General features: G+C 34.1%; 1 protein-coding gene across 4 annotated transcripts in view; it reads right to left on the minus strand.

Moving 5' to 3' along the window:
- Nucleotides 1–1,456: 1,456 nt before the first annotated feature.
- FSTL5 (follistatin like 5) overlaps nt 1,457–26,278 on the minus strand; it is a 788,412-nt gene continuing 763,590 nt past the window's right edge. For all 4 annotated transcript variants that reach the window (XM_021101310.2, XM_021101308.2, XM_021101309.2 and 1 more), the window contains one exon: nt 1,457–3,994. In XM_021101310.2, the coding sequence (XP_020956969.1) occupies nt 3,292–3,994 (703 nt within the window). In that variant the 3' untranslated portion in view covers nt 1,457–3,291. The remainder of the gene's footprint in view (nt 3,995–26,278) is intronic.

Here is a 26,278-nt window from a genome sequence, read left to right on the forward strand (position 1 = left end):
AGATATGATTAAACATATTGTTTCACCCTCTAAAATCTTAAATGCTTAACATAAAATCCAGTCAAGTTCACTTATTATTAAAAAAAAAAACTGTGAAGAACTTTTGAGTGGGAGTCTTAAAGGTGATAATGTTCTAAAATGGCAATTTTTTAAAAAGAACTTCTATTTTGCATTTACATCATTGAACAGAAGGTATTCTAAATCCTGAAGGTTGTATTGGTTTGCCATGTACAATGATGATTCGTTGTAATATATTCCATTGCTGAATATTATCATTTAATTTGTTTATCTAACTCTTCCTTTTCTCACCTAAGTATGTTCTCTTTCATGGCTTTCTTTATCGATATTGTATCTGACACTGATGTTGTATTTGAGGCCTTATGGTGTGTGGCTCTTTTTATGATCCATATTAATTCAGCTTCCATTTCAAGTATGGTTCTTTAACACGTCCTGTCTTATCTACTTTCAAATATCGTAAACTTACATTTTTTTTTTTTTGCGGAGGCTTCAAAACTGATGCCTCTTTCTCTAATTTCCTTTCAGTTAAATCTTCATTCCATTAGAAAATAATACCTTTTGAAAGTGTTGTTCTCACTGCTATTTCTCTTTTTATAAATTATCATTGAGTTCCTATTGTCTCAATTAAGTCTAAACTCTTTAAATTCATTTCATCTTTCACTTCTCTCCATTGGAAAATCTGGTCATAACTTATTTTTCTTGATTTATCTATGTGACCTTCTTCGCATATATATTTAGTTTTTCTAGCCGGTTTTTCCCAAGGACCTTCCCACATCCTATTTCCATTTTTGGTTTTGCAAATTTACTACTTTATCTTGCCTGTTAAAAATCTACTCTTTGATGTTAGAGCTTATTTTTAGAGCAGGGACCTCACCATTTTATCCTAAGTTTTTCTTAAATTTCAATTGTTACACATACTGCCATTATTGATGAGATCATTATTTGCAACATACTTCTATCGAGATGTGTATATGTTGATGCCCTATATGTCAGCTCTTACTTTTTTCCCCATCTTTTGAAAAAGAAAAATCCACCTTTTAAAATAACATGCAATGAAATTTCCTTCTTTTTTAATGAATCGCAAATGTCAATATTTTAAATATGATAATATTAAAGAGCAGCTCAGTATTTGTGTGATTAATTTGAGTCTGCTTTCATGTTCCATTCTGACACTAATTTCTTTAATACCAAAAGAAGGATTCTAAAGAAATAGACACATTGACAGGATAAATATCTTGCTTTAAACATGGCTATGTAAGTATATAGCAAGTTCAAATTGATGTAAGAACACTGCATTGCCTTTTCTTGATTGATTTCACTTTATCTGCCCTCTACTCTACTCCATCAGTGTAGAACACCAGACTGTATTTGAAGCACTTAGGGGAAAAACCAAAACAAAAATTTGGTCATGCACATTAAAACACTGAACTCTCAAAGGTTAAAATGTAAGAGGTTTATTCTCCTTTTGTCAAGCAAAGTCTACAGACACAGCATCTACATGGTGTAAACGACCAAAGAAGGATGTATGAGATAGACTCACATTAAATAATTAGGTCACAGATACATTATGTGGTTCATGGTCACAAGGGAGAAAATTGCTAGAAAGGAAAGCAGATAAGTAGAAACCTAAGCTGATTTCTGTTCTTTATTAAATCTACCTCCCATAATGTTTCCTTAAGCTAGGAAGAAATCTATTGTATCACACAGCTCAGGATGCTATATACATATAAGATATTACACACTATAAAATTTTGGGTTTCTAAGCAGTTTTACACAATTTAAAATTGAGTAAAATTTGTATTTAATAAAAGACCTTATTGGATCACCTTCAGTAGATGGAGGTCATTTCAACAGCTCCTTAGCATTTTTAGCAACAAGAAAACCAAAATAAGTAAAATGATTCTCAAAACATGTAAGGTATTACTTTAAGCCTGGATAATTATCTCCTTATTTCAATAAGCCAACTCTCTAGTTTCAATCCACTTCTACTGGCTTTTTTTTTTTTCCCTGAAAAAGAAAAGCCATTATTTTTACTTCTATGTAGTTGCTCGAATAAGAGGATTAGTTAGGTTGCAAACTACAGCACACAGTTAGTGAGAAAGTCATTTAAGGATTATGTAGGAGTTAAACAGAAGTCATTTAGGAAAGTTATTAATGAATGAAGTCTTTTGATGGACTATATTTAAATAGCAAAGGAAATGGAGAAGTACATCTTTACTCACCACTGTGGAGCTATTCCCTAGTTCCCAATTTCTATTACCAATTCTCCTAAACCACTGACACTCACCAGTTCTCTAGTCAGTTTTTCTCCCTGTTGTTAATTTCCCCATATGTGGTTTACTCTAAGCAGACACAAATAATGCTTCTTCAGAAATGAAACTTCCTGCTGATGTAACACTGGACTACATGAAAAGAAACAAATCTATTGCACTAATAATAGACATTTGTAAGCAGTTGACATCCCACACAAACTTGCATTAAAAATATAACGCACTCTAGTGATTGAAAGCAAAATGAGTCCAGAATACATTGCAAACATTTTACCATATTTTTTTCTCCTTTCCTCCCCATTTTCCATAGCATGCTGCAGATTAGACAGTGAATGTCAAATAGAGTTTGTCACCTGTGTACAACCTAAGGCCAACTTATGCCTTCAAATGGTATTTTATTGAGGGTTAAACAAATAACTGAAGGCTGGATTTGGTACAAGAGATGTTAAATTTTCTCTTTTAATTACATGAAATTTATAGTTATGAGGGTGTTCAATATGAAGCTTTCAGCCTTCCTTTTCCTCTTGTGACATTCCCTTCAAGGCACAAAAGATTATAAACAGTGGATGGGACAGAATATTTTGAATTAAGAATTTTAAGTTTTCACAACATCTTTTACTTCTGGTTTAAGCATACCAAAAGGACAGAGATAAAAATAGATACATCACCCTCAAAATGAAATGGTGCTTAAAGTCATTTCAAATTCCCTGCAGTTGATTTATTTTTAAGTATTTAAATTTCTATTTTATCAGTGTAAAACATAACTATAGGTTTGATTCTTGTGACTGATGTAGTTTCTCATTAAATATTGTGTTAAATACTTCTAACAACCAATATTACTACTTGTGTATGTCTTTCCCAAAAAATGATTTCTATTTTATTTGGGCCAACTAAGTAACTTATGTTGATTAGGTTGTAAACTTGAAAAGTTAAGCTATAAATTTAAACAATGGATGAAGTGCAGTGTACTGGAAAGCTCTTCAGTAATTATTTAACAGCGCTCCTAGGCATCTCCAACCCAGATGACCGTATTTCCTTTCTCAACTTCCGTGATCTCACAGTTTAACTTATTGAGTCGTCCATCTAGTATGAACAGAGAGTCCTTGGAAGGGGTCATCAGGTATTGACCGAACAAGCCACTGTCCTGGATCTGTCTGTTCTTCTGGCTCCAAGGCCATTCTTCAGCCTTGAGCGGTTCCTTAAGGCTCTTGATCATCTTAACCTTCCCAGAGGCGAGCTCCGCAAAGAGCACGTCCGTTTGTGTGCTGGAGCTCCCATAGATGTTGTACTGGTGGGCTTCTGTAAAGGATGACTGAAAGGCCAGGTCAGAGATGTGCAGGTTTGTGTGAATATCAAAGGCCTCCTGTATTTCTCCTCTGATGGTGATGTACTGGACCCTCACAAGACCTTTCACGTCATTGATGCTGACAAGATAGTGCCCATCTGGAGAGACGTACGGGGTTCCCGTCACGTCACTGTTGAACCCAATGACGGAGTCAGTTACACTGTCCACCAGGAGCTGCGGTGGAGTCGCCCCAGTGCTGTCGGGTTTGCAGCCAATAAAATAGTACCCTCCCAGGTGGGTATACGCCAGCGACTGAGGAACACACTTATAGTCCTTTAGGTGGATTGTCTTGATGTATGACATGGTTTCAAGGTCAATTTTTTGTAGTGCAGCTTCATCTTTATGAAGGATAAATCCAAACCTGTAAAGAGGAAAAACAGAGTTAGGGAGCTCTAGGTGGGTCACCACCATAAGGAGATGTGCTGGGGCAGGTGGAAGGGACCACACAGTCCAGGCATTAATTGTCAGGCTGGGCAGCAATTTTTGTCCCAATCCTGTGAGAATTAATTTTACATCATGCTGCCCTCTTCCCCTCTCTAAATCATCCTCTCCTTAAAGCCAAACAATCATAACTCATGTCCTAGAAAGGAAAACAATTAAAAGTGATATATCTAGTTAATTGGAGCAACGTATTTTACTTTTACCATGGAGGGTGAAAAAGTAAACATTATTTTGCATGTCTCTAATTTTTCTGATATTAAATAAGCTTAGTTAGCTGCCAGTAAAACCAACAAGCACAAAAGCTTTGAATATATATACATGTATATATAAATCTTTCACTCACTTCTTCTATTTTTATAATCATCAAATAACTCTGAAATTCATCACTATTTAGATAATTATCCATATTTTTTCTCATTTTAATCTGCAATACATGCAGACTTTTTGAGGAAGTATAGAACTATTTGACTTCTATTTATCACATTTTAAGATCACCTTGATTAACTACCGTTATGGTTTTAACAATTATTATACATTTTAAATACAATTTAAAAATTTCATCCTTGCCATGCAAATACTGTTATAATTTTTAGTAATATATCTGCATTTTATTGGTCATTTCATATTAGACAATGATGAACTTTGGAGATTTATGGCATTTGTCTACTAAATTCAATTTAAAAATAAATATATCTTAACTGTGTCTTGGTGCCTTCTTTGATTACTTCCATACTTTTTATCCTAAATGCTAACTATAAATTAGCAGAAGCCCCTGTGACAAGGGTAAATATATATATTTTTGTGTGTGTGTTTTTTTTTTTAATTTTTTATTACTCAAATGAATTTATCACATCTGTAGTTGTATAATGATCGTAACAATCTGACTTCACAGGATTTCCATCCCACAGCCCAGGCACATCCCCCCACCCCCCAAACTGTCTCCTCCGGAGACCATAAGTTTTTCAATGTCTGCAAGTCAACATCTGTTCTGCAAGGAAGTTCAGTCTGTCCTTTTTTCAGATTCCACATGTTAGTGAAAGCATTGGATGTTGGTGTCTCATTGTATGGCTGACTTCACTTAGAATGATAGTTTCTAGGTCCATCCATGTTGCAAAAAATGTTTTTTCTTTTTTTTTTTTTTTGAGGAGGTAAACATATTTTGAATCCTTGATCTATAATGTCAGTGGTCTCCCAGCAAAAATGAGTAGGTTAAATAAGATAAAATGAGATAGAAACCACTATACACAATTATATCCAAAATGTATATTGGCCACAGACTTGTAAAGGACTTTTGTTTTTGTTAACAATATTGATTAATGAACTTTCTAATATTTCCAGAAGTTCCTTAAACATAAGACCAGAGAAATATTGTTACATTCACAGTGCTCCTAAATTAAGCTAAGATGCCTTTACTGTATTAAAACAAAGCAAAACAAAACAAACTCTACAGACAGACAGTTTCTGTCACCTGTGTAATTCATTTTCTGTATGCTCATTTTTACACAAAGTTTTATTTTTATAAAAAAGAGACCATTCCCATATGCAATACAGAAATATGGTGCATTCAGTGGTATAGATCCTTAAAATTTCAAATATAAGTACATGGAAAGCTCAAAATATAAATAAACTCAGACCTTTAATATCATGGAAAAAAATAAGATGAATGGTCTCAAAAAGTCAATCTTGTGTTGTAATTGAGGAAGGCATGGATTGCATAAGCACATTATTTTACTGAAATGGACATATAACTGTAACTGCTTCTATGTTATTGCATACATATAATTAAGAAACAGTATTATAATTTAAGGTGTATTTGAACATTTGTGAAAGGACTATTTGTTGTCACTGGAAAGAATACAAGTTATATGCAAAAGAAAAGATACCATAAATGGGCTACTCCTGTAAAAAGATTGCTTAAATATTTATTAAACCATTACTAAAAACAAAGAATTGGCAATATAATGGAGGTCAATATAACTCTCCTTCTTTCAGTGAGTCTAGAAATTTTCAGTGTTTAAAAATTGAAAAATTGTGAGCAATTAATGTTTAATTACAGTGTTCTGCTATATTATTATTACTTCAGTAACTATTAGTTTTTCTATATATACTTGAAGTAGAATAAAGTGATCACTTAAAAAAATAATCTTTCTAGTGTGTTTCAGAATGACATGCACCATTTCTGGCTGATTTCCTGAATCTTTCTCTTTTCTTGTATCCTTGGTAACTTGTTTGTGTCCTTTCAGTAAACAAAGCTCATGCTTTTCTATTCAGGATAAAATTTCAGTCCTGATTTCAATGGTCTGAAGAAACATTTATATTAACAATCATTCTTAAATGTTGCTATTAAAATATCTATACTTGGTGCAGATTTTAAATGCTACCTGAGCATTAAAGAATAAAAGTAAATATGCAAACTGAAAACAAGACTCATTTTATTTTTGTGTTATCAGCATCAAACATATCATAAAATCCTAAATATCACTACCCACTCATACCTGTTCATCATGTCTTAATACATAATGAACTGCAGCTGTTGTAAAGGGATGTGTTTGCATTCAGTGACATTCATTAAGAATGTGTTAAGTGTGGAGAGAATGATTGTGTCTGCTAACAGTTATGGAATTAGGAATTATTATGGAAGATGCCATTTTTTTTCCCTTCATGTACTGTACTGTACAATGTAGTCAGAGGCAAAATCAGTAGTATGAATGTTTTTATTTTTGTTTAAATTAGTGTGGTATAGTTGATTTACAATGATATGTTATTTCTGCTGCACAGCAAAGTGATTCAATTATACATATACACCCATCCACTTTTTTTCAGATTCCTTTCCCATATAGATTATGCTGAGTAGACCTCCTTGCTTTATACAGTAGGTCCTTGTTAGTTTTCTATTTTATATACAATAGTGGTTATATGTTAATGGACTAAGCCAACAAGTTTTGACATTTCAGCTCCCCTCTTAACTTGCATCTCTCCTCCCTTGGGTGATGGTTTTTGCACACCAAAGAGGGAGAATAAGACCAGCTCTAACTATTCGAACCATTTTAACTCTGATACTGAAGAATGCACTCAAGTTTTCTGTGATGCAATCCAGCCTCTTTTGGAGGTAATTAAATTTTTAAAAAATGGTTTGGTTAAAAATGCAAAAGCTCCATGTGGGATGATCAAATTGCCTCTTTTTTTGGCATCCATGGCTGCATGCTCCTTTAGGACTAGAGATCTATCTACATAAGCAGATGCACTGAGAATGCCTTCAATTTTTCACTACTGATTTATTGGGTAGGAAGTAGTGTCAAAATTTCCCCCTAGTACAGATTGATATTCTGAAGTCTCCTACTGTTCATTAGTCTGTGATTAATATTTACAAGGCACTCAAATTTCAAGCCTGCTTAGTATAATAAAATCCTACATAGCAGTAGGCCTAACATAGGATGCCTAACATTTGTCAGAATGTAAATAGGAAGTTGTAGACTATGAGAAACGAGGGAGTTCAAACTGATTCTTAAAGTCACTTCTTAGCTTAGGAATAAAGCAATGGGGAAAATGTGACCACTCAGCACAGGATTGTGTGAATCTGTTGTCAGATTTGATGAAGAGAGAGAAAGACTTTTTTCTTTTCCCAATTATTTTCTTTTTCTGAATGTTTAATCAATCTAGCTTATTATAAAGTTTACAAAAAGATTTAACGTTAGGAGTTCTTGTTGTGGCTCAGTGGATTAAGAACCCAACTAGTATCAATGAGGATGTGGGTTCGATCCCCGGCTTCTCTCAGTGGGTTAAGGATCCAGTGTTGCCACAGCTGTGGTGAAGGTTGCCATTGTGGCTTGGATCTGGCATTGCTGTGGCTTTGGCATAGGCCTGTACCTGCAGCTCTGATCGCCCCCTAGCCTGGAAACTTCCATATGCTGTAGGTGCAGCCTGAAAAACAAAAAAAAAAACAACTTTGATTATAGCTTCTATGCTTTAAAATGAGGTCTTGAGATGATTCATACTACAGAGAACTTCTTGTTCTGGATAAAGTAAGGTTTTCAGTCTGGGCTGATTTTGTTTCATGATCCACTTTTTCAATATGATATATATGTGACCTTATGCAAAGTCTGGACTTCTGGGAGTGTCATTTTCCTCATCTGCAGAAAGGGGTAAAAGTACCTTACTTTGAGGATGAGAATGAATGTATCTTTATTACCAGGAAAAGTACATTCTCAACAAACTGAACTTGCCTATGCTTTATGGCTTAAGTAGCATCATTTTCTAATTAGATATCAAATATGACATTTCCTGTGGAACAACAGATTATCATAATCCATGGATGGAAAAAAAACGAATTATCAATTTTTCTGTATATCCAGTATTTCCACAATGTTAAAAATAAGTATACGTTATTAACCAAATACAGCGAGAAATATCCATTTGTGAATTCAACAGAGATCACATTGACAATAAAAATTCATATTTTTATTCTGGCTCTTTCTTGTACCAATAGGATCTATGCCCAACCCCAACCTGGACCAACCACTGAATAATTCCCATTGTTAGAAATGAGGACAGCCTAGCTCACACCCATCATCCTTAGACATGCTGCCTCAATTCTCAGAGGGGGTGTGGGGGACTGTGAGAATTCAAGCTCTGAAGAGATGATGGAATTTGAAACCCATACATGTCTTAATGATTTTCACTAAAAGTAACAGAAAATTTTGTGGCTGACTTTAGCACACAGATATCCAAGAACATGGGCAGTAGTTGCAGTCAGAGTGTATGTCACAGCAATTCAGGAGTCTTGTAAGGGAAGTGATTTGCAGAGGGGGAAAAGAATGGATATTAGAGAGAAACATAATTGAAACACGATGAAGCCTAATAGAGAGTAACTGTGTGAAGACCTCCACATTCCACAAGACTGGGCTATATTTCCTGCCTGTGAGTGATGAATGATTTCCTCTTATCTTTCACTAGACTGCCCCATATAGGTTTGGTCACATAGTCTCACATACTGGTTTTTCAGTCACTCACATCACAGCATCTGCATTATTCTGCTCCTGTTCTACTTTCAAATCCATCACTTGACATGCTACTGAATCTTATAAGTGCAGTCAATGACCTGTAGTAATTTGCCATGGTCAGTGCTGAAATACTCCAAAGCTTGGAGTGAAAGTAACACCTAAGACTTGCAAAAAATGCAATTAATTTCTCTCTTGAGTCTTAATATAGTACTGCCTCTCTCCAGCATCCTCACAGATTCCCCCAGAACAATTCTCCTTACAGCTGGCTTCTAAATTTAATGATTAAAGATCAGTGTGCGTTCTGGAAGCTGGCAAGTGTTTATTATGCTCCCTCTCCATTCTTATAGGATATCTTTCCTCAAATTCTGTCATCTGTACCTCCCCAGACTGGAAAACCAGTCTTTCCATGTGAATCAATGGATGCACATGGGAAGAGTAAATGGAGATTGCGTGTATTTGAGCATTGAATGAGCCAGATATCATGTCCTATGAATAAAAACCACATCACTGCTATCCATATCTAAAAAAAAAAAAGAAAAAATATTCTTCAAACTTTTCTCATGTCTCAATTATAGAAATCATATTATTTGAAAAAAATCTCAAACCATAAATCCATAAATGGTTTCCATGACACAAACCATAAATCACCTGTTTTTCTAGTTGGATTTTAAGTATTTGTTTTTCCAATGGAAGGTAAGAAATGCTTAATAGATAAGAAAATAAAATTTTAACCTCATCTTGTAATTAATATGTAAACCCCACACACACTGTGCTGTTGAGATAATATCTGTCATTATTTCACAGCTAACACAAAGTTTTCATGGACACAAACCATAAATCTGATATGAGCCATCATTCACTAGTTTATGAATTCCCCTATATTCAGTTGTTTTCTATTATTCCAGACTGACACTTGTAAGGAAAGATTGAATGCTGTTCCTTCTCAAGTATCACAGGATTTAGTTTTTATCTGAACTTCACATAAATAGCTCAGCAAAACATACCTGTTCATAATCAGTGGTCACACAATGGAGAAAGGGGAAGCACAGAGAAATACAATTGACACATATAGTAAAGATTTATGACAAGAGCAAGGACAGTTTCTGAATTGTCATAATGCTTAGATGCATTTGACAAATGACAATACTTTGAAGTTTTCTGTTTTTAACACACCAGTTGAAAAGCTGAAGTGATCACAAAGATGCCCTCCTACCTGACTTTCACAAGTATATTGCAAAAATTCTGTACTAAAGATTTTAGCTACATTACCTTTCCCTACTTTCATTTTTATTTTTTTTCTTTTAAAAAAAGAAATGGAATGTATTTCTGAATACAAAATTTTCTATTTTCTTCTTTCTCTGGTATCCTATTTTTCTGTTGTATAGGGAGTTTGATTCTCCTAGGAAAAACTGAGCCATAAATACATAATTTAATGACAGTATATTCTGAATGTCTAATTGCTTGTCAGAATTAACAGTATCTGAAGGTCTGTCATTTCCAGTGAATCATCAGGGAATGCAGGAAAAAAAAAAAGGAGATTTATTAAGAATTCTCTGCATACCGCATAGACCACAGACCATATTTCAAATAGCAATGCCCTCCACCTCTTCTTGAAGAGTTTAAGAGCTTAGGGAAAAACGTGACAACTAGGCCTGAAGATGGCATTTTAGAAGTCAGTTGCTCTTCCTAACTTGTCTTTGGAAAAACAACATGATAATCTGAAAACAGAAGCCTCTCTGATCTTATCTTTTCTTCTGATTAGGATGTATTCTATGCAGGAGTTGGTAAATGGATCAGTAGTGACTAAGAGAAGTGGAGTTAGCAATTAGAAGAATGAGAAATAATTTGTGAGTATAGAGGTGGAAATAGAAAGGGGAAATGACAAAGATAAGAACAAATTAAAATATGACATAATCAAAACATTCCCAAAGTTGTCCACTGTGTACCTGCAAGATCGAAAAGGAGGTGAAAAACAGGTTTCCTGAGGATGCAGATATGATTTGGGTTCCAGAGACAATGTGACCAAATTCAGTAATGATTCGCAACCTACTATGTGCAGTATGCTGTATAAAACCTTAGGGAGGAAATAGAGAGGATATAAATGGTTCCTGTCCTTAGGGTAATCATGTCAAGCAGTGTGGTCCTTCTAATTACATACCCTGAATGAAAAGAGTATTTGAGGAAATCTGTCCTTAGGGTAATCATGTCAAGCAGTGTGGTCCTTCTAATTACATACCCTGAATGAAAAGAGTATTTGAGGAAATTCTTTAAAAAAAAAAAAAAGGATGGGTGTAGCTACAAACATGTTACAGCTATTCAATTGCATTTTTGTTATGCAAGATCTTTATTGGAGTGCTTCAGTCTGGATCCCAGAAGGAAAAGAATACATTGTAACTAGAATAAATCAAGGAGAATGTACTAAACAAAAAGTTTACAAAGAAATGTAAATTGACCACAAGGGAGAGTATAGTCATGTGCAGACAGCAACAATAAGGCTGCTGTCACAGCCTTTGGAGTGTAGGAGTGTAAGAGCTACATGGAGAAGTTTGTCTCTTGAAGAGCTAGGATCTTTCTTAAAAAAGAGCTGGTTTCCAGGAAATCAGCAGACTGGGTGCTGTGAGGTGGGCATAATACACTTTGTCCCCCCTTCTTCATGTAGTCTCCAGCCAGGCCAACCAGAAGCCATCTTCTCCAGACCCCTGAGAAAGAGCAAGGTGGAGAAAGATGAAGTATTTACAAAACAGCAGTGCAGAGGTCCTTGGCGAAAGAGTCTGTAAAACGCAAGTCTAGTGAATGGATGAAGCTGCACAGAGTGAGTGAGGATCATGATGCACATACTTAGTTTTTCTTTTTCTCTCTTTCTTCTTCTTTTTTTTCTATGGTTGCACCTTTAGCATAGGGATGCTTCCAGGCCAGGGCTAAACTGGAGCTGCAGCTTCTGCCTACAACACACCTTGCAGCAACACCAGATCCATAACCCACTGAGCCACAGAGGAAACTCCCCACAGTGAACTTGTCTTTCCTTTTTGTTTGTTTTGTTTTTTAGGGCTGCACCTGTGGCATATGGAGTTCCCACACTAGGAGTTGAATCAGAGATGCAGCTGTAGGCCTATGCCACAGCCACAGCAACACAGGATCTGAGCACCATCTTTGACTAACAACACAGTTCACAGCAGTCCAGGATCTTGAACCCACTGAGTGAAGCTGGGTATCCAACTGGTGTCCTTATAGATACTAGTTGGGTTCATTACCTCTGAGCCACAATAGGAACTCCAGCTCTTCTAACTGAGATCATTTGACAATTGTTAAGGAAAAATGTGCGACTTTGGAAATTGAGAGAAGGAAAATTCTTAATTTTTTTTTTTACCTGAAATGAATGCTTCTTTACAAAGCTTTTTCTGATGTTAATGTTGTACAAAATGTCTCTAAACTTTAATTACTAGCAAAATATTTTTAATAACAGCTATGTTTTAAATATATATGTCCCACACCCCTCCACTCCCTTCCAAATTCATATGTTGGAGCACTTATTTCCCATATGATGCTATTTGGAGGTGGGGCCTTTGGAAAAAATTAGGTTATGAGGGTGGAGCCCTCAGGAATGAGATCAGTGCCCTTATCAGAAGAGATGCAACAGAGACAATCTCTCTCTGTCTCTATCTATGTCTCTGTATCTGTCTCTTTCTCTCCCTCTCTCTCTGTGCCATGTGAGGGTACAGCATGAGGACAGCATCCTGCAAACCAAAAGAGTGCTCTCACCAGAACTTGACCATCCTGACACTTTGATTTCTGACTCCCCAGTGTTTAGACTGTGACAAATACATCTGTTGTTTAAGCCCTCAGTATTTTATTAAACAGCCCAAACTGGCTAAGACAGACATTGTTACAGAATTGGTGAGGATGCTATAAAATATGTCTAAAAGTGTGGAAGTAACTCTGGGCTGAGCATTGGGTAGAGGCTGGTATAGTTTTGAAGTGCATAAGAGAAAAAGTCAATTGCCTTGAAGGGGCTGATAAAAGCAATGCTTCTGAAGGCTCAGAAGTGAAAAAGGAGAGAAGCTTCTGTCTTCTGGGAGAATACACAGATAATCATGAACAGAATATAGAAGTGGACAGTAAAGACCATCTGGATTAGGTTTCAGATGGTAGTATTTTGTGGAAGATAGAACTTGGAAATGATGAACTTTTGAATATTCAGCTGAGGAGATTTGTAAGCAATGTATGGAAGGAGTGGCTTGGTTCCTCCTAACAATTTAGAGTGAAATGTGAGAAGGGAGATGAATTGAAGGAAGCGTCATTAAGGAAAAAAGGAGTCAGAACAGGAGTTTCCATTGTGACTCAATGGGTTAAGAACCTAATATAGTGTCCATGAGGATGTGAGTTTGATCCCTGGCCTCACTCTGTGGATTAAGGATCTGGCATTGCTGCAAGCTATGCCATAGGTCTCAGATGCGACTTGGATCTGGTGTTGCTATGGCTCTGGCTGTGGCTGGCAGCTGCATCTCTGATTTGACCCCTAGCCGGGGAACTCCCATATGCTGCAGGTGCATGCCTAAAAACAAAAAGAAAAAAAAAAGGAGTCAGAACATAAAGATTTGGGAAGTTTTCAGGGTCCATAATGCAAGGAATGAGAAGGCGTGTTCAGCAAATAACATTAAGTGTGTGGAAGGTAAATCATTTGATTAGGGAATCAGTATGGATGGAACCACAGAAGTAGTCAGTCACCATGAGGAACATGGCCAAAAAGGGATGGAAATAGGATGGCTTAAGGAAAGGTTATTGCACTTCTTGAATTTTATAGAATGAGCCCATACAGCTATTCATCTATGGACATGCTTTATTCTTTAAGACAAAGGTGATTCAGAGATAATTAGGGGTGCCTCCAAGGTTTGAAAAGACCTGAGACATGATTCAGAGCCTTGGGAGCTAGTGGCTCTGGAGAATACAGTCTTAAGCCAAAGAGTAGATCCTTAGGACTTAAGAATCTCATGGAGTATTCCATGTTCCATTTTAGATGTGATTGGGACTCATTATTCTTCTCTATTATTCCTCCCTTTTGGAATGGAATGTCTATCCTGCACCTGCCCCACGACTGCATTTTGTAAACACATCACTTGCTTGATGTCACAGGTTCATAGCTGGAACGGAATTTTGCTTCAATATGAATCAGACCTTGAACTTCACCCATATCTAAATTAGGTGATATTTAAATGAGACTGTGGGCTTTAGATGTTAGATGCTAGAATTAGTTGAGACTTTTGGAACTGTTGGGATAGAATGAATGCATTTGGCATGGGAGGAGGACATGAATTTTGAGGTGCCTGGAGTGGAATGCTATGATAGGTGTGTGCCCTCCCCCCTCAAATTAATTTATTTAAACCCTGATTCCCAGTGTGAGGGTATTTGGAAGTCAAGCCTATAGCAGGTAGCTAAGTCATGGGTGGTACCCTCATAAATGGGATTAGTGCCCTTATAGGAAGAGACATGAGAAAGATGATCTCTCTCTGCATGAGAGGCCACAGCAAGGAGGTGGTAATTTGAAAACCAGGAAGGGGGTGCTCACCAGAACGTGGCTCTATGTAGTGGATTTACCGTACTGCTTTTCAGTCATTCACAGGACTCTCTAAGTAAGAGCCACCATATTTGACTTAATATATATACTCAATGATATGTGTATTCATGTGGTTTCATTCAGCTAGTAGGTTTGTTGGTGGCTAAGTTCAGCAAAGAAGCCTAAGATGGTTGCGCTTCCTCTTTCAATGCGGCTTCCTAGCCTCAAGAATGCTACACAAGCCTTTCTCATGAGATGACTGTGGCATTGTAAGAGGGGGAGCTCTACATAGTCAAGTTTCTGCTGCCTCATGTTTTCTTTTGTGCCACTGATATTAAGAAATCATACAGCCATGCCTAGTGTCAACCTGGAGGGGAGAGAGAAGCCAAAAGCATTGATACTAGGTGATAAAATTCACTGGAGACCATTATCAGGTCAATCTACCATATAAGTAAATGGTTCAAATGTTTTCCCTGATTTGACTACTAGTACCTCATTTATTAACCAGTGTCACTTCCCACTGATTTGGAATGCCACTTGTTGGACCACGTGCACTGAAGCTATGTCTGAATGCTCTATTTATTTCATCAGCTTTTCTCTCTCTTCACACATGTTTTGCACTATTTTATTTATTTAGCCTCAGTGTATCAAATTAAGACATGTCTTTTTATCTTACATTTTAGAATCAGCTTATCTAAGTTAAAACTGTTGGTATTTTGAGGTGATTGATTAAATGTATTGATTAACTAATTGAATTTTAACATTTTTAAAAGGAATATAATGTGTATTTCTATTTATTTGATTCTTTTAAATTGCTATATAAGAAAAAGTCATCTATATGGGGATATATACATAGATATTTTATCTCTTTAGCTGTTAATGTTAACAGATTATTTTTAACACTATATCTTGGTTTTATTAGTATATATAAAGTTACTAATATATGACTATTACCTTTAGACCTCTTAACATTCTGAATATTTTATACGTTCAGAGCTGATTTTCTAGTGTTATTTATATTTAATAACATAACCTTTAAAGATGGATAACTTTACCTTCCCTTTGTAATTTCTAATCCACTTAACGTCTTCGTGTTTATCATTGACATGAATAGTAGATTCCTTTTATTTTGAATATATGAATTTCATACTGATGTTTCAGCAATACAGACAAGTACTGGTAGAATACTTCTGAAATAAAGATTTCAGAAGCAGATTTATGTAATACAGGAAATTGAAAATATAATCAATATACGCAACATATAGAATTGAGCTAATCAGCTGTTTCATATGAAAAATATGTAGGTCTTATCTGTGGCACAAAGTAATATCTAGATGAAAGAGTTTAAGTTATAAATAAAATAATAATAATATTAAAGATAAGTATTAAAAAGCAGTATTCTAATATCATTAAAATACCAAATATTTAAATATTGGTGATGAAGCCTTTTTAAGCAAGAACCCATATTTGACAATCAAAAGGTGAAGGCTGATAAAGGTGACTATACTTTAGAAATGAACAATGGTTAATGCAACCTATGAGTTGGGTAAAAATATAACCAAAAAAAGAATATCCTTTTTAACAAATTACTAAAATTGGAAAAAGTAAAGAACTAAAAAGGGAAATTAGCAAACAAGCAAAAGGCTATTCCTCAAATGAGGGGGGGAATGCATTAATGGTCTACAATGTCAAATGATTCAAAACTCTATAAATAATTAGGTGAATATAAATTAAAACCAAAAGTGAGATATTTACTTTTACCAATCTATTGATAACAATAATAAAGTATATTTAGAACCAATGCTAGCAAAGATGTGATCAAATATATTTTTGGATAATAATTTGGTATTATCTCTCAAAACAAAAATATGACTCTGCTTTAATGAAGCAATAATGTCCCAGTATCTCCCCTTAATAAATGCTCATAAATGACTACAAAAGTAGCATGCATAAGGACATTCACTGCAGCACTGGAAGGAAATTTAAAAATAATCTAGACTTCAAACAATAGAGGAATGCTTAAATAAATTGTGTACCATCTGCCAAATGAAGTCTCATGATGAAGTTATAAAAAACTACGGTATATTAGTAAAGACATGGCATACCTCCAAAACTGTTTATTTTTATCAATTATATACCATATTAAAAAGAATATTGTATTTTGATGCACTCATATGTAATTACTTCAATAAATACACTGAAAGATTACTCAACAATCTGTCTTTCCTTCTACAGACAAAATGTTACAGGTGTCGTACTTATTGCATGTATGCTTCCACATGGTTTGAGTAGTACATGGGCACATCAAAACATAAAGGATATATGCAACCTCATTATTTTTCAACTAAATAAAATTACAGCAGTGAGATGCCATTTTCATCTCATCAATTAGGAATGAGTAATATTAAAAAATGACTTACAACGTAAGTGTGAAGCAAACTTGGTTTTTCTATTTCTACTTTCTTCCTCGTAAAACTTCACAGCATGTTATTCTATGGCATACTTGTGCCAATAAAACAAGTTGCTGAACAAGTTCACTGAAACAAGTTCACTGAAACAAGTTCACTGAAATTGGTACTTGCTTATATTGCTGATAGCAGAGTCACTTTCATATAGAAAACAATTAGTAATTAGTATTGAAGATCTTTCCCATACTTATGTCCTCGTTAGCAGTAATTCAATTCCCTGTTGACTAATATGAGGAAATAATAAATATGCATGTAACTTATTTCATAAATATATTTGTAACATTTTATATATAGTAGTAAAAAATTTTAAAGTATTTGTAATTATGTAAATGGCATAGATACTTGGTATACACAATGGTATACACATAAAAATATTATAAAGCACTACTTTAGGACTAATTTTAATTAAATAAACTTATATGAAAAAGTAAAGTATTGTATAAATGGTATAATTAAATCACTTAAAATAAATGAACAAAGCCCCTACTTGCACTGAGGATAAATATGCCCAATGGTTAACTTTTGTCAATCTTTCCGATCAGATGAAATTAATTTTGGGGTTTTTTGTTTTTGTTTTTGTTTTTGAAATATGCAATCTTTGTTCAGTCAATGAGCAAAATCTACTTTTGTAATAAGGGTTAATAAATAAATATACATGTATTCATAGTGAACATATGCATATCATTGCATATATTAATATAGGTACTAATAGTAAAACAATATGTAGAAACTCTAGATTAAAAGCTCAGGTAGCTCTCTGATAATTGCTGACCATCATATTAATCTCGAAAATGCAGTTAGATAAATGTACAGGCTGTGCTTGGTGCTTCAATGAAAAGATTCATCCATGTAGACAGTCACTTTCTGAGAACTATAGACATTGTGCATTAATTCTTAAAATAAAAATTTGTATATCAAATTAAATAAAAATGTGTGTAAATACAAAGCATATTTGTACTGAGTCAACAAAGAATATGATGGAACATTAAATTCATGGTAAAAGGATATAGTAACTGTGAATAAGATTGATAACCAATGAAAAATGTTATGATGTGTACTATAAACAAAGACTTTGAGTAATACAATTAAACTAAAACTTTTCCAGGAAAAGTGCTTGAAGTGGTGGCTTTAGCTAGAGTGTACATTTCAAAATAATTCCATGGATAAGTTGAAAATAGGAAATCTTTCTCCTCTCAAGATATCATTTTACAATGTTAATTAGAGATGTTTTCAATATATTTCTTATACAGTTCTTTTTGAAAATTTGTTTTTAAATCCAACCTGGCATAAGTAAGTATATTTGCAACTGCTATACTCAAAATATCACCTTTAATGATTTCCTTAATGCTCATGTCAACAGCATTGGAATGTTTTCCATGTTTTAAATCTATTATATGCAGTTTGGTGATGGAATATCAGAATTTAAAATTGAATAATATTATTACAAATCTTTGAAAAGGCATATTTATTACAGATAGTAAACTGAAAACATGCAACATGGAATTGAGGGCAAACAAGTGTGAAGTATTTGAATGTGGGTAATTCTTCTTTTCACTTGAAAATGTAATATTCACTTCAGTAGCCTTTCCCTGGCAACTTGTTTTATTGGCACAAGTATGCCATAGAAAAACATGCTGTGAAGTTTTACGAGGAAGAAAGTAGAAATAGAAAAACCAAGTTTGCTTCACACTTATGTTGTAAGTCTGCACAAATACTATAATTTCATTGATTTTATTTCTGTTTGCACTATGGAGATTATACTAGTCAATTCACAGAATACTCTGAGAATAAATTAGTTTTGAGAATTTCTATTTTAATGATTTTTATTTTTTCCATCATAGCTGGTTTAAAGTGTTCTGTCAATTTTCTACTGTACAGCAAAGTGACTCAGTCATACATACAAATATACATTCTTTTTCTCACATTATCCTCCATCATGCTCGATTATAAGTGACTAGATATAGTTCCCAGTGCTATACAGAGGATCTCATTGCTTATCCAATAGTTTGCATCTATTAACCGCAGATTCCCAGTCCACCCCACTCCCACCCCCTCTCCCTTGGCAACCACAAATCTGGTTTCCAAGTCCATGAATTTCTTTTCTGTGGAAAGGTTTATTTGTGCCATATATTAGATTAAAAAAGAACAAAATAATGCCATTTGCAGCAACATGGATGGAACTAGAGACTCAAACTAAGTGAATTAAGTCAGAAAGAGAAAGACAAATACCATAGGAAGCTCTGTTTTAAATCATGAAATCCCTATGAGGGGCAAAGGCAACATATACATAACTAAAATGTTCATAATAATACACTGAAAAATAGTTTTTTCCTACTTTGATGGAATTTAGATAGCTGTTAGTTTTTAGAATACTTAACTAATGTCGATTTACTTAGAATTAAACTAAGACATTCTTCTTAATTTCTACATTGATTTTAATTTTCTTGTAATTATATGATTTGCTCTTAATTTTCAGTCATAGGATTTTTAAGTGATTTTTCTTCATCTTTCTTTATAAACATCAGTCATTTAAAAGTAGATAAAAAGCACAAAGAAACTTATTGGAAAGATCTGGGTATAGCCAAATATTCTGAATATAGTTTGATAGAGAAACACACAGATACAATACAGAAAACAACACGATTTATTTTAACAAAAAAACCCCAAAAAATAGCAAATTATTGGCAAAGTGATGACTATATTTTGGAAGTACTTCAAACAAAATTATTGTTTTAAATAATCTTAATTATCACTAATAATCCGAATTACTACTAATAAAAATTATCTGACTTTTAGACTGACTCCTCCCTTGAAGAATCTACATAGCTGAGCTTTAACTAAAATACTAGGTACTGAGAAATAAATTTTGGAAATAATGTCACATCACATTTTGTTGTTTTCTGAATGCGTTCTAGTATCTGTGGATTATATAACTTCTTTTACTGAGTATAAATTTGGTGATATTTGTTTCTGTAAGAGATGGACTTAGACCTCTGTTTGGTTCTATCATCCAGTTTTCTTCCTTGTATGGCTTTATGTACACAGCGCACTCTCTCTGCTGTGTTAGGTTCTTCAACTGCACATTATCTGAGAGTCTCTTCATATCAGCCACTACCTCCATTAGTGGGTTGTGATGATATAGATTCAGATCTCATTTATCCCACCCACTGTGCACAAAATCAAAAATTAAAGTCATAGTTAGCATTCCCCAGGAGTATTACTAATCAGTGAATGAAATGACAATCAAAATACTGAATCAATGAGACAATAGTCTTAAACATTTCAACGTCACAAAAATTCCTATGTTCTTAATTCTTCCTGTAGAATGTCCTGGTTTTCAAACTTCTCAGGTACTAGATTTTCTTGCTATTTTCACAAGACTAACATGGAGTTTATTATTATATGAAAAACAAATTTTAAAAATTAATACACTGAGCAAGTTTTTAAGAATTTAAGTAACTATTAATTTTTGCAAAAGTTATGATCTAGTTTATTAATACTGCAATGTATCAAAAGTGGGCTATTTTCTAGTACTTCCTTCCTGGCCTAATTTTAGACATTTTTGTTTTTATGCTGCTAATGATCTATGTTTGAGAATAGAATCCCTTGATCTTCTTTTATCTTCATGAGAAAAAAAGAAATCATAATTTACAGTAAAGAATTATGTATATATCTATTTTGGCAATATTGATATGTATAATTTATATTTAATACAAAATATTTCCCATTTCTAACTATTGGAAAATTATATGCCAAAGATATAGTTAAAACAAAAGCACATCACTAGATATTCCACTCTTAAAAAAAAACAACAACCAAAAAAACCCTACAGGCTTCACTAACTTGTGACAGCCAAAATGATGTAGCAGAGAACTTCAAGGGTTCAATCCTCCACATAGATGGAGTAAGGTTGCCTGAGTAAACATTTTAGGACCCTGAAAAATACTCAAATTTGAGAGCAGCCAACAATATAGCAAATCAATAAAAACACAAATAAAGAAGATTTCTGTGAAATTTTAATTGAGCCTGGCCTTGAAACAACCCTTTTCCCTGAGCAGTGGCAGTCTTAAAAATGACCACCCACATTTTAGTGTGGGTACCTGATTCTAGAGGGATCAGAATGAACCTTGTTCTCAAGGGGTCTTGTTTGCATGCTTTGGGTGGTCTTAGGGTCCCTGAAGAACCAATGTAAGGAGTTTATTTTTGCTTTTTTAGTTCAAAACTCTCTTAGTAAGGAAAAAACACTAATCAGAGGGAGTAACTGGCAGATATTTGAAGGAAAATTGACAAGCTTCTGAACCTTGTTTCAAAATATTACAATTAGGCTAAACAACAGACACATAAGTTTAAGAGGAAATGCTGGGGAAAGGATTACTTTTGGAAGTAACAGTTTTGAAAGTTCCCACATAATCCAAGACTCAAAAAAGCATACATGTGCCCAGGACAGAACACATGAGAAAAGACCAAAGAAAATCTTGAATTTTGACTCTCACTGATCCTTAGACTCAAGGTGAGCAAATAAGGAAGGTTAAGATACAATTGTTAATTGACTGGCTAAGTGCTGAAAAAGTGCCCCAAAATCACAGGACCAATGCAAGGACCAGGAAGAATTTTCCTTCCTCCCTTCCTTCTTTTCTTCTTTCCTTCATTCCATCCTTCCTTCTTTCCTTCCCTCCCTCTATCCCTCCTTTCTTTCATTCTTTCTTTCTTTTCTTTTCTCTAGACATTTATAAAACTTTTGACAAACCATACACTGCTAAATAAAGATATATTTTGGAGACAGTTTGTAACAAAGAATACAAATTTTAGAAAGTGTTTTGGAAAAGTCTTTTAAAAAAATATTGCCTAGTAAAGCAATAAGAATAAACCATAAGGAAGGGAAATAATTTGATTTCTAGTGTTTCTACATTATAATAAGAAGGTAAGCTTGAAATAAAAAAGTGATAAGGCATAGAAAGAAATATGAAAGTATGAGCCATTCACAGGTAAAAGAAAAAATGAACAGAAATGTAAGAAGACACGCTTGATAAGTACTTCGATTCAGTTGTCTTATTTTGTACAGACCTGAGAAAAAACACAGGCAATAATAAAGGAAACCATAGAATGACATATGAACAAATATAGAATATTAGTAAAGAGAAACTATTACAAAGAAGTAAAACAAAAATTCTAGTTAAATATTTATTTTCTTTTTTGTCTTTCAGGGCCACACCAATGGCATATAGAGGTTCCCAGGCTAGGGGTCCATTCGGAGCTATAGCCACTAGCATATACCAGAGCCACAGCAATGTGGGATCTGAGCTGTGTCTGCTAACTACACCACAGCTCACAGCAATGTCAGATCCTTAACCCACTGAGTGAGGCCAGGGATCGAACCCACGTCCTCAAGGATGCTAGTTGGGTTCATTAACAGCTGAGGAAGAAATAGTTCTAAAATAACAATTGGAGACTCAAATACTCCACTTTCAATACCAGATTAAGCAATGAGATCCTGCTGTATAGCACTGGGAACTATATCTAGTCACTTATGATGGAGCATGATGGAGGATAATGTCAGAAAAAGCATGTATACATGTATGTGTGACTGGGTCACTTTGCTGTACAGTAGAAAATTGACAGAACAATGTAAAACAACTATAATGGGAAAAAAAAAGTTAAAAATCATTAAAAAAGACCACAATCAGACAGATTTTCAATAAGAAAATGGAAGACTTGAACAACACTAGACCTGAAGACTGTGTTTAGAAAACCCCACCCACAAAACAGCAGAATTCACATTCTTGTTAAAAATACATGGGAATTTCTCCATGGCAGTCTATATGTTAAACCACAAAACAGGTCCTAATAAATTTTTAAAAACTAAAATCATATGAATTATCTTTCCAGCAACTGTGGAGTAGAACTAGAAACCAATAACAAAAAGAAAATTGGAAGATCACAATACATGGAAATTAAGCAACACATTCTAGAGAACTAATGAGTCAAAAAGAAATTAAAAGGGATGTTAGGAATTATTTTCAGACAGATGAAAATAAAAGCCTAACAAACCCAAATACATTGCATTAAAAAGAGCATTTAAAGGTCATTAATAGTTATAAAACCTACATTAAAAAAGAAGAAATTCCTCACAATAACAAACTTTGCACCTCAAAGAACTAGACCTTAGAGAAAAAGATCAAACTTATCTTAAAAACCAACAAAAGTTAATAACAGATTAGAGTGAACACAAATAAGATTAAAAAAATCAAAAAAACAGAATCAATAAAAATAAAAGTTAGTTCTTTGAAACGTGGAACAAAAGTGACCAATTTTTAAGTAAACTGACTATTAAAAAGAAAAGAAAAACCATATTCTAAGTCTGCAGTGAAAGTGGAAATGTTACTACTGACCTTATGAATCTAAAAAGGATAACTCACCAGGAAAAAAATAAAATTTTTAAAGAGAAATATAATAAGTAAAGGGATTGAATTTGTAATTTAAAACCTCCCAAGAAAGAAAAGTCCAGGTGCCAATGGCTTCTTTGGTAAATTCTACTAAACATTTAAAGAAAATTATCACCGATGTTTCTATCGTTCTTCCAGAAAACAGAGGAACCAATACTTCCTAATGCATATTTAAAAGGCCATCATTGCATGAATACCAGGGTCGATATTAAGAGGAAAATAAATTACAGGACAAAATCTTTTTTTTTTTTTTCATCTTTTTAGGGCCGCACCTATGGCATATGGAGGTTCCCAGGCTAGAGGTCACATTTGAGCTGTAGCCGCTGGCCTACACCACAGCCACAGCAACACCAGATCCGTGCTGTGTCTGTGACCTACACTTCAGTTCACGGCAATGTTGGATCCTTAATCCACTGAGCAAGGCCAGGGATGGAACCTGCGTCTTCATGAATCCTAGTCAGATTTGTTTCCGCTGAGCCACTATGGGAATTCCCCAAAATCATTTTTGAGTACAGATAGAAAAATCCTCAGTCAAAAACTGTCAAAGCAAACCCAGAAGCATATTAGAAGGATTATGTACAATGAGCAAATGGGATTGATTACATGAATAAAAGGGTTGTTCAATATAGTCTGATTTGACATAAAAAAATCAATATACTATTTTATATTAATAGAATAAAGGAGGTTATGGTCATCAAAATTGAGGCAGAAAATCATTTCACACAATCCAGTACCCTTTCATGATAAAAACATTCAGCCAACTAGGAAGAGGAAGGAATATTCTTAATATTATAAAGGATACTGTGAAAAATCTGTAGCTAACATTACACTCACTGTCACTGAAAACCTTCCCTCTTAGATCAGGAACAAGACAAGGATGCCTACCTGTGTCATTTTTATTCAACATTAATTTAGAATTTCTAACCAGAGCAATCAGGCATTAAGAAAATAAAATAAAAGGCTCCCAGGCTAGATGGGAAGAAGTAAAACTATCTTAATTCAAAGATGACCTGATATTATACAGAAGAAATCCTAAAGAAAGCAAACAAACACACATACACACAGCAGTGACAATGCTGAGTCCTTAACAGCTATGTCACCAGGAAGCTACAAACCTTTATATTTTCTATAGGAAGACAACCTAGACGGTTGTCTAAAATTCATTAGTAAAACTCATTAAAAAAGGAAGGGAAAAATGTTATAGGTAGGGAAGCAACGAAAGCTGGAAAAAAACTTAAAAAAGAAATACAAGTGGAGAATTACAACAATACACCAATAATTCAGCAAAATTACTGACTGAAAATTTTTTTTTGTTTTACATTTAAAAAATTAACAGGCTTATTTTCTTCCTTTCAATATTGATATGAATTCTACTGGAGCAAGCATATTCCAATCCAGTTTCCTAACTATCGTTTGTATATTAAAAAGCTGTGTTTTGGAGTAAAGTGGATTTGAATACTAGTCTCCTACATACTCATTTGTGAGATCTTGAACAAGTTATTTTAGCTGAGCTTTGGTTCTTTTCTTTGTTGCATATTCTAATCATCCATAACCAGTGAGGATTAGAGAAATACATGCATGAGGTCTGATCTAATGTAGGTGCTTAGTTAAATTACAGCTATTATCATTAATGATAATTGCAAGAAGAAAATATATTAAAATTACAAATAGCAAATATCAGTCACCAGTTTATTCTTTTCAAGAATTCAGATCATTTCCCTTAAAAAGAAAGATATACACATTCAGCATATATGATTTTTTCCCCTCAGCAGATTTTCTCATCTATTCTCTTTTTTTGAGGTTCACTTAGCTATTTTGGCTTTAAATTCACTCATTTTTTACCTATTCAAAAAGATGCATGTTGCCTTATAAGGGCTAAATAGCTAGCATTTCAGAGAACTGGCTAATAATTTGCTTCGATGTTGTTCTTTAATTTAATGTCTACACTGGGTGGGTGAGTGATGGATGGCCCGCACAGACCATTTCTTTATTCAAAGAACTTAACACTCAGATATTTAGAAATGCCATCTGGAAAAGTTTGTCTGCCTAGCACATTCAAGTATATGAGCTTATGTTTACTTGAAGATTGATTCTATGTCTTTATTTATTGGTGAGCTTTTCTATGCCAATCCTTCAGCATCAAAGTGTGGAATAACTATTTTGCTTAAAATCCAATAGTCTAATGCAATACATAATTGTATTATTATTCTTCTGAGAGGAAAAAAAAGATTCATCTGAAAGCAAAATCATTAAATGCCGCTCATTTCTTCTGATGGCTATGAAAGATTAATTGTATCGTTAGGTTGCCATAGCTAATTAGAATAAACAACAATTTAGTTTGAAGACTTGACAGGACCAGTAACCTTTCATTTAACTCATTTAATTTCTTTGTGCCATTAACAATGCTTATATTGTCATAATACATGTCTCACAAACTTTTCCAGTTTTTGTTTGTTTCTACTGATGATTTTATACCCACATTATCTGGTCATTTCATTTTGCATAGGATCGAAATCATTAGATGTTCCCTAACTGTGGCATATTTTTAGTTACTTAAAAAGTGAGGGTTCACCAGCCCTTTCTTTTGAATTAATTTCTGTAAATTTATGTTTTATGAAATCATACTCAATATTGGTGCCCTTTCCAAACTAAGTTATCCATTTCTTAAAAAAACCTCATGCTTACTTTTTTTTCCCCTTTTTTGGATACAGTTGAGGCATATGGAAGTTCTCAGGCCAGAGA

This window comes from Sus scrofa, chromosome 8 (assembly GCF_054392235.1).
Source record: "Sus scrofa isolate SSC_HxYL_T2T_F1_AM1 chromosome 8, Sscrofa_HxYL_maternal_Yorkshire_Landrace_v2.0, whole genome shotgun sequence".
NCBI lineage: Eukaryota > Metazoa > Chordata > Mammalia > Artiodactyla > Suidae > Sus > Sus scrofa.